Genomic DNA, 10,414 nt, shown 5'->3' on the forward strand with positions numbered 1-10,414 from the left:
TTATTTATACATAATTACCCCATAAAAAACATCGAAAGATATATAATTATCGTTTAAATGGATAAATTATGAATTCAAATATATCGATCTGTCGACCTACTAATTATGCATATTTCAATCCCGGAAGTCACTCAGAACGAGGCTGTGACGTCAGTGGTTACATCAATCATATTTGACTGACGGGTGTATATACATAATTAGCGCTATTTCATTTCCGAATATCTTAAAGAAAAATACATGACAGTGATTAAAAATGGTTCTGTGTGCTGCCAGTGGGTGCAACAATAGACATAAGAAGGACAACTTAATTAGTTTTTTTCGTTTTCCAATTAACCCGCAAACCAGGAAGGCGTGGACACATTATTGTAAGAGATGGGACTTCCTACCAGGCGCTAGTCATAGACTTTGTTCCGCCCATTTTACAAATTCATGTTACGATCGTGACCCAGAAGTAATGAAGAACCTCGAGGGATGTCCTACCATGAAGCCAAAACTCCGTCCAAATGCAGTACCTGACATTCCATTGACGCAACCAACAACAGCTGAGCCAAAGCCACCTTTACCTAAGCGTGGAGCTTTTGAGAAGCGGAGAAAAGCTGAGGTAAATATATATATTTTTTTATCTTCGCAAATATTTTATTGCATCCCCTTTTAATAATATATATTTTTTTAATAATTTCAATATCCAAATAAATATAGCTAAGTGTTGAAAATTTTGTATCGTGTACCTCCTTAGTGTACCTCACTACCTGTTCACGTGTGCAGGTGTGTACATCGAACCATAAAGTTACATCGATCAGAAGTTACAGGTATGCGGCACACTTTATCCCCAATACTTGGTTACCTTTTGAAGTTGAAAGCTACAGGTGTCATGCCCCAGGGTGGTGATAGGTAAGACATAGGTAATACGCAATATTGCGTAACATGCGGCGAATCTGTGTACATCAATGATCACCGGCGGGATGCACAGGTGAGGTTGGAAAATAGACTCGAGAAAATGTTACAGACACATATTACGCAATGCATATCTGTTTTACCTGTAGGAATAATCATTTCCCGACTGTCGGTTAATCAACGGGGTTTTACAGAATAGAGAAAAAAGGACTGAAAGTGCGGCTTAAAAAAAGGGGGTGGGAGGATAGGAAATAATGGGTTGCTGAATTTTACGTTGTAATGAATGGAGTATAATAAGCAAACTAATTAGACAATAAAGAATTAATTTTTAAAGTAAAAATTAAAAATGTCAAAGCCTGTCAGTCCCTATAACTAAAACATAACCTGCAGTACATAGATTCTAATAAATATTAGGCAGGTGTAAAAAGTGTATTGTAATTCATTTTCTATTATTTACCCTAATTATTTGATTTATTTATCATATGGAAAGTCATTTTATTTCTTAATAAAAAAATGTGAAGAGATGCTATGATAGAAAGTTGATGCAAGGTTATTGAGGTGAAATATGCAAAAGGTGACTTAAATGAGAAACAAATATTTTGGCTAGTGTATGTATTCAAGTCTTTATATTGCACAAGACATGAAGCTGAATAATATAGTTTTAATAATGCAAATAAATCCAATTGATACAGACCTGGGAGTAGTAGATAAAGTATAAGTATAGACTGAAGATATACACATTATAACATTTCAGCAAAAACAAAAATCAGTACTTATTGAAAATGTTCATCAGGATGATTAAAGAGGGGACAAAGACATGAATTTATTTTATTGTATTAAAATTTCTTAAAATATTACTTTTAAATTTCCCCTGTTATATGTCATACTTATTACACATTTATTGTGAGCTGCTTCAGTAATTCAAATTTCACACCAACATACTTGGTTAGGTCAGAGACATGTCTCTGGTTAGGTGATAGATAATTTATTACCTGTCTTTTTCTCTTATTTAATGCAATTTAATTACCTGTTCAACTCCAACATTTTTAAGAAATATATTTTGATAATAGAGATATATATATATATGGTGAAGTAATTGATATAAAAGTAATGAAATTTCTACACAGATCATTCTATATACATTCTAAATTTTAAAATGTGCATTTAATTTCATATTGTGTTTATACAGTACATGTATGAGGGGGGGGGGGTCTGTTATTCTGTAAACATTTTCACCCCTTTTTTCTCAAATCTTAAAAAAAATTAACACCTTTTTTCTCTAATTTTTCACTTTTTTTGCCCTTTATTCTCTAGATCTAATCTTCATTTTTTAGAGGCATTATTCTATAATCATTTAACACCATCCAAACCCTCATGTATGTATGTAGTGTAGCTATAATAAACTTTAAACTTGAACTGTACACTAAAAATTCAAATTATTAAATTAATATATAAGAACCAAATAATTGGTGGTAAACTTGCAGGGAGATATCCAGCCATTTTCGAAAAAAAAGGGGGGGGGGGCAACTTTATGTCCCCATTCAAATATATTGATCGTCCCCATAAAAGGGGGGGGGGGTCTAAACCCTCCCCCTGGATCCGCCACTGAAATTTTGATTGCTACTCAGACAACTATCCATGAAATCTCAAATTAAAGGGATTTAAGAAGTAATATGTATATTTCTCTATGTTTTTGATTTCATTATAATTGTAATTTTAGACCATTTAATTATTCAGAAATGCAATTGACCATCATAGGCTGATCCAGGGGGGGGGGGGCCTTTTGTGGAAAAAATTGGTTAATTATATAGGGAATCACTGAAGCATTTGTGACTGGACTGGAGCAAATGCAACCCTCCCCCCCCCCCTTTGTAGGTGTCAGTGGGAACCCTTAGGAAAATTTCTGGATCCGCCACTGACCATGAACATTGTGGGACCACTTGTTTTTTATATCTCTTTCATAGTAAAGTTGTGTAAAACTAAATAAACAACAAACATTTATTCTTTGCAGATTCTACAGCTTGCATATGACAACTATGAACGAGAGACGGAATGTGTACAACTCCAAGTACCAGACAGTACCACAACACCAGAACCAGAACCAGAGCTGCCAACCTCCAATGTTACAGAGAACAATACATCCAAAGTTACCATGGTTACACAGACTACTCCACCACCATCACCAAAAGTAGTAAAACACAAGAAAAGCCAATCCTACCTCCGTCCACAGCAACGTACCAGGAAACATCAAACAGATCTTAAGATTACACAACCTTCAGCAACATACAGTACAATTGCTACACAGACTGATGATGACATTACAAAATGTACATGTGCCAGTACTCTACCTACAACAACTCACACCACTTCAGCCCAAAACTCTGATGACGATGAGGTTTCCAGCCATGCAGATAGTGATGAGGACTACCAACCCTCAGATGATGATCAGAGGTATGTAGTACTATATGTATAATTATTTTTTGGAAATAGAATATATATAAATTGATCAACCTGTTTAAAAAACAGACTCTGTAATCCGCTTCCAGTCTCTTTGAAACATTCGTCAATTCCATTCTCAATTTTTAAAACTTTATATACTTATATTAATTCAATATGTATATATAAAAGAAGATTAGGTATGATTGCCCATGAGACAACTCCCCACAATAGACCAAAATGAAATCAAAATTAACAACTATCTATAGATCACATATGGCCTTCAAGAATAAGCAAAGCCTCTAATGCACAGTCAGCTACAAAAGGCCTAGAAATGACAATTCAAATAAGAAAACTTACACATGTTTTTAAAAACTAAATCCTTAAAACAAAATATAAATAAAAATCGCTGAAAGAAAGATGCTATACTGAGGACAAGAAATAGTAAATTTTGATTCATTTTGTATGTAGGTTGAAATTTAACTTGTAAAATGAACATAGATAAAAGAAGAAGTTGTGTGAGTGCCAATGAGACAACTCTCCATCCAAATAACAATTTATAAAAGTAAACCATTATAGGTCAATGTACGGACTTCAAAATCGAGTCTTGCCTCACACTGAACAACCAACTTTTAATGTATGTGCATTTGTCATTTCATACCTTATTGAACCAATTCATTTCTTTTACCAACAAAATGTAATTAATTTTCATCTAAAAATAAGGTCTTAGGACCATCCAGTGTGCAAGTATTTGCTGGAATTCATTTTAGTATCGCATGCAATGTAAAACTATATATTTTTTTTAGTTCTGATGCTGACGCCGATGACATGAATGATGAACCCAAAAACTCAAGAGACTAACGGGCTAATAAATAAACAACAGTTCACAGTTAAGATAACCTTCAGCAATAAGCAAATCACATACATGTAATGTCAGTTTCAACACAGGGTCCATAGTTATCCAAAGGATATGTGATGAATACAAAGTCTTGTTTTGTCACAAAAAAATAATTTATTTATGATTGTTAGCTGTTTACCCTAATTGTTAATGTTTATATTTTCATTTTGGACATAGATTTTTATATTTTCCTTTCTTATTTCCAATTACAGGTGTTTCTAAGAAGTTAGAAGCGGCAGCAAAGAAGAGTGGAGGCAAAGACATCCGTCCATGTTCTGCTGATCAAGCAAGCTGTTGTTTCCAGAAAGGAACATGACTGCTCGTCCTATTCAAATGCTGCAGGGGATGTAAAGATACTTCAAAACCATTTTCCGGTCAGTTTGACACATACATTCGAGCCATTCCAAAAGGCAGACCTCATTGCAAGACACAGGTCACGCTTTCAGAGATAGAGGAAAATTATTGAGAACAGTTTAATGTTTGTACAATATGCAGTGGATGATCATTGTAATCTTTTACATGTGAATAATATTCATGAGTTTTGAACAATGCAGCCTTTGTTCATGTTATTTATTGTGAAGAAATATCAATCTTGATTTTTTATTTAGCAATAAAAAAAATGGTATAAGGTACACTTTTATTATTTAAATTATTCTGTTGATCTACTGTGCAAGGACAAAAAGTCAATGTTTTTATTAATACAAGTGTTTCATTTAAAATAAATAGTTACAAAAAGTCATCAGTCCAAACTTAATTCATACAACTGCATATTTGAAGCCACAGTATTCTTCAGACGGGAAACTGTCTCTAATTTTTTTCACAACACATGCAGGCAAGATCTTTCTGTTGTGACGTCCAAGGCGATGCCATATCCACTGAACAAATCTCCTATATGCCATAAACCTATATTTCCTACAAAGCAAAACATCAATTATATTCATATACAACCTATTTCAGTACCATACTTTTAACTGATATAAATATATTTCTTATTGACCTTTTTTTTATTTTAGAAAGACCAAAACATTTTAAATCTGTTGTACCTGTCATTTTGTGTTGTATTTAGGTTAAAAAGAAATATTTAGGATTGATAAATATTACCTACGGTGTACTGCCATGTATATATTTGCTACCTATGTACATGATGTATATTATTATGACACGAAAGAACTTGGGCCTTTCTACATGTTCAATATGCTTTGAAATATATTATGTATAAACAAATTGTATCTGTGATATTTGAATTATGAATTTATCTGTGATATTAAATTATTATTTAATTCATCTGTTAGTTTCTTTATTGAATTGTCAATGATTGTACTAACTCTGTACAATTAAAAATATTGAAGTCACTTAACTGCTTAAGTATTGCCTAGAAAACAGTGAATGAACATGGATTCAATAAAACAATAATTGATTTGAAATTGATCCAACATGAACATGAACCTAGCCTACTACTATTTCAAAACTTACTCATTGATGGGTTCATTGTCGTCAAATGGACCAACATGCTCCATGTATGCATACATGCTGACTTGTAACACATGACGGTTTAAGCAGTTGGCAATAAAGACCTCATGTTCTGTGATGCAGTTTAAGTCATCTGGTTGCATTAAATAGCTTACAGCTGATATGTCTGAACAGCATACACATTCATCTGCTGTGGTCATGGAATTGCAGTTTCCACAATCACACCTATAACATGAAAAAAAAATTATTTATGTGAAACCAGCAGTACAAAATACACAATATAGTAAATATAACACAAGAGTAGGTTTCTCAAATAAACTTTTGGCCACGGTTGATCATAAGCAAGTGCAGATCCTAACCATGGATAAAGGTGGGAGGGGGGAACTATGTGTCCCCATTCAAAATTATGAATTGATTGTGGAGGTATATTTATATATCTTGAATTAAACTCTATAAAAAAATATCATAAATGTGGTGATGTCTTGTTCATATATACTATGCTCATCAAATATATATGGACATTTTTTTCTTTTCATTGCCAAAATTTTATTACTGTCTAGTGACTGGTTTACTCCAATACTTCTTCAGGTGGTCTGTTTATACAATATAACATGATGGACATTTTTTTCTTCCCCCACCCCCCCTGTCCATTTATTATATTTGACAGTTCGTAATTCTTTATATGTGAAGCAAAAACTGTATACGACGTAGTAGGCGTCCCAGAAAAAAAAAAATAAAATAGCATTGCCAAACGTCATAATTATTTGGATTAGGGCAGAGGGAAACAAACTATTTTCGGTGGATAAATTAATCGTAAAAAAAACCCAGAAATTTACATTTTTAACTGTTATACATGCATCTGCCATTAATTGAACTCTGAAAGTGTTTGGTTACAAGTATATTTATCATACGAACCAGTTTGTGTTTACAAGGCGATCGACATTGCTTGAAAGATCGTCAATGTCGGACTCTTCGGATGACGAATTTATATCTTCTTCTTGATTATTTTCCACAAGTAACGGCTCAAACTGATACGGTCGAATATCTAAACTTTGAGAATTGCCTTGTAAACTGCTGTCAACACCGTCCATTGTTTAATTACGCAAAAATGCGATGTACTTCGTCCATATTGAGACATTTTCTCAGCTTGTATCCAGTGACGTCACCACGATCACGTGACCGGTATCTCATTAAAAATCAAAGATGACGACAAGCGCTGGATTCTTTGACCATAAAAAGTTATTTTAATGAGGTTTTGACAAGAAAAATTAATTATAATATACTTTTTTACCAATTTGAATTGATTAATTAAAAAAAAAAAAAAAAAAAAAATTGTGTCACGTCTCCTTTAAGGCAGTGAGGTTGTTGATACAAATCAGAATTACGAAACTGAATGGGTCCCTCAATGCCCATGCTACATCAAGATTTAAAGACCCAAATATGCAAAAGTCATATCCGACCTCCATGACAAATATGTTGTTGTCCTCGCTGATAAAGCCCCAAATAACATCATTTTTGTGTATAAAAGTCATTACATTAACTGCTTGATACGTAAACGAATTAGGTATTGACAATTCACTTGGAAACTCAACATATACCCTCACGACACTTACCAAAGAGGAAATCCTGGATAATCATAGGTGTGTTCTATGTTCCTTTGGTATTTCAACCAAAGATGAAGAACTGGATCATCCATCACTGTATTGGATACCTAAACTACATAAGTGTCCTTACAAACAACGGTATATTGCTGGGTCTTCCAAGTGCTCCATGAAACTGATATCATCAAGATGCTTGATTTCTTGATTGACAACATATTTGTAACGTTCGGGGAACGTGTTTTTCAACAGACTGTCGGCGTTCCAATGTGATCAAACTGTGCACCTCTACTTGCTGACTTCTTTCTTTTTTATTATGAGGCTGACTTCATGCAGGAATTTTTTAAGGAAGAAAGATAAGAAGTTAGCAATATCCTTTAACTCTACTTTCCGCTATATAGATTATGTTCTTTCTGTAAACAATTCAACATTTGGTGACTATGTGGAACGATTCTATCCCATCGAACTAGAAAAAACGGATACTACAGATACAGTTAAATCGGCTTCATATCTTGACTTACATCTAGAAATTGACAATGAGGGTCGGTTGAAACAAAATTTTACGACAAAAGAGATGATTTCAGCAGTCCAATTGTGAACTTTCCATTTCTAAGTAGCAACATTCCAGCAGCACCTGCATACGGGGTATATATCTCCCAATTGATACGATATTCCCGTGCTTGCATTTCCTATCATGATTTTCTTGATAGAGGGTTGCTGCTTTCAAGGAAGCTATTAAACCAAGAGTTCCAAATGGTGAAGTTGCAATCATCCCTTCGTAAATTTTACGGACGCAATCACGAGTTGGTTGACCGTTATGGAATAACCGTTTCATAAATGATATCGGATATGTTCCTTACGTCGTAACTACAATTCCCTTCCCTTTCATTAATGTGACCTACCGAATTAGACTATTTACCGGATTTGTAATCACATAAGCAACATGACGGGTGCCACATGTGGAGCAGGATAAGCTTACCCTCCCGGAGCACCTGAGATCACCTCTAAATTTTGGTGGGGTTCGTGTTGTTTATTCTTTAGTTTTCTGTGTTGTGGCATGTGTACTATTGTTTTTCTTTTCCCTTACTTATATTCCCTATAGAAAAAAATTCGTTGTTAGAATAAACTACAAAGAACTTCTGAGGGATTTGCCTTAAATTGCAATCATATTGTATATATGCCGGCATGGCTTTGTCAGTTTGTTTAAGATTTATTAGTTTGACTGTCCCTTTAGTATCTTTCGTCCCTCTTCTATAAAGGACCCCAAAATGATAAACGTACACAATTCGAACAGGAAAACCAACGATTTGTATATCCCAACGGGAAAATACCAATAAACAGATAAACATCAACAAACGATAACTGCTGAACGACAGGCCCCTGAATCAATCAGGAGAGGCGCAAAAACATGCAGCGGCTATGTATAGTTTTGTTTTGCCGGCATATATACAATATGATTGCAGTTTAAGGCAAATCCATCAGAAGTTCTTTGTAGTTTATTCTAACAACGAACATTTTTTATAGGGAATATAAGTGAGGGAAAAGAAACCTATGTTCTGTTCTGTACAGGTATTTCCGCTATTATAAATTTATATCGGAGCACTCCCACTTTGGATAAATAGATTTCATGCTGAAACAAATATTCTCACAAATATTTACAAAGTATGGTGGGGTGCTTTTATGTTTAAAATCGTTAAAAACAGGTTAGACTGTGATTTGAAAAAAAAAATGTTGATATCTGTTTATAATATTTACAAAAAAAAACAGTGCGGGAAATGGACATGATTATATTTTTCGGATGCGAGAAGCGGGAATATAAAAAAAATCTTTTTTTAAAAAAATAGGTTAGGGCGGGTCCGTCGAATAAGGAATCAAACTGGTTTGGCCTAAACATTACATTTTGACAATATTTACATTTGTTCATTTTAAAATTTAATTTCATTTACATGTCGTTGGTATAATTTTTGACATTTATTAAACATTATTTCTGATATATTCCAATGTACATAGACAACTAAATGTAGAAGAAATGGTTGAAGGAATCATCACCTGCTCGTTTTTCATTTTGGCCTTCCCGTCTATCAATAAATATTGTACGAATAACTCTTTGTAATCGCTTTTCAGCTTTAGTGAAAAGAGTAAGGATAATAATTTGTAGTATGGTAATATTTCATAATGCATAGGTAAAAAAAACACAAATTCATGTCCGTCCTTACAAAACATACAAAAAAAGAAGTATATATTTTAATCAAAATCGTTCCTACGCATAGCTGTTTCTTTGTCAATATGTGAAATATTGGGGAACATTTGCTCTGTTGTTCAGATCAGTAGTACCTGTTTTTGTACTATCACACTTCGGGAAAGCGGTACACTCTTATATACAAATAATTGTATGTTGAATATTTCAGCACAAGTCCGGATAATGTACAGTTTTGACATGAAATGTCTGCCACCTTATTTGAACTTAATCCTTGTAGTGCGGGGACCGTAATATTACGACCGTACACATACAACCGTTATGATGGCATCAATGACGCACCATGCATTTAGAGGTCATCGAAATGCCATTTAAATCGTAGTGCATGCACGTTTTCTAAATCTGACACTATTGATTGTCATGTTTCTAACTTTCAATATTCATTATGAGCTCAAATACGAACTTCAATATTTGATATCAGACAAATTGTTTTTTTTGGAGGGGTGTGCTTACCTTTAAGGTCTAAAACACGGTGTTAAGAGAATTGAAACCTTGACAAATACCGTTAACCTAAATGCATATAAAGACTGATCGTGTTTATAATCAAAATACGCCGAGGAAACAATCACTTCCGGTTGCAGGTCCAGTTAAAGTTCAAAATCGAAAATAATCGTAAATTTTGTGAATTTTGGTGCAAATGACCTTCTTTACACTGATGAATCCCAGTTCAGTTTCACTCTGACCTAATAAATGATAAATGTGTTCACTGGTGTCCACTCTACATGAAAACTACAGATGGATGAATCTATTAGCATCTCTCGGACTTACAGGTCGTGAAGAAGAACGAAAAACCGTCAAAATTGACGCTTTTTGCACCTGAGGACCAACTCAGCATAGTAGGGATTAAACAAAGTAACCATA

The 10,414-nt window shown here is 34.0% G+C and overlaps 2 protein-coding genes across 2 annotated transcripts; one reads left to right on the plus strand and one right to left on the minus strand.

Annotated features, from left to right (window-relative positions):
- On the plus strand, nt 1–4,191 carry LOC134709925 (THAP domain-containing protein 8-like). The gene is made up of 3 exons (XM_063570048.1): nt 1–601; nt 2,906–3,345; nt 4,137–4,191. Exons 1-3 carry the CDS (start codon nt 254–256, stop codon nt 4,189–4,191), a joined length of 843 nt encoding a protein of 280 aa, XP_063426118.1. The 5' UTR covers nt 1–253.
- A 623-nt stretch (nt 4,192–4,814) lies between these two features.
- Nucleotides 4,815–6,978, minus strand: LOC134710072 (P2X purinoceptor 7-like). Its single transcript, XM_063570247.1, has 3 exons — nt 6,614–6,978; nt 5,702–5,923; nt 4,815–5,140 (listed from the first exon to the last, which is right to left on the minus strand). The coding sequence occupies exons 1-3, from the start codon at nt 6,787–6,789 to the stop codon at nt 4,984–4,986; spliced, it is 555 nt and encodes a 184-aa protein (XP_063426317.1). The 5' UTR covers nt 6,790–6,978; the 3' UTR covers nt 4,815–4,983.
- Nucleotides 6,979–10,414: the final 3,436 nt, after the last annotated feature.

The sequence above is a fragment of the Mytilus trossulus genome, chromosome 3 (genome assembly GCF_036588685.1).
Source record: "Mytilus trossulus isolate FHL-02 chromosome 3, PNRI_Mtr1.1.1.hap1, whole genome shotgun sequence".
Classification (NCBI taxonomy): domain Eukaryota; kingdom Metazoa; phylum Mollusca; class Bivalvia; order Mytilida; family Mytilidae; genus Mytilus; species Mytilus trossulus.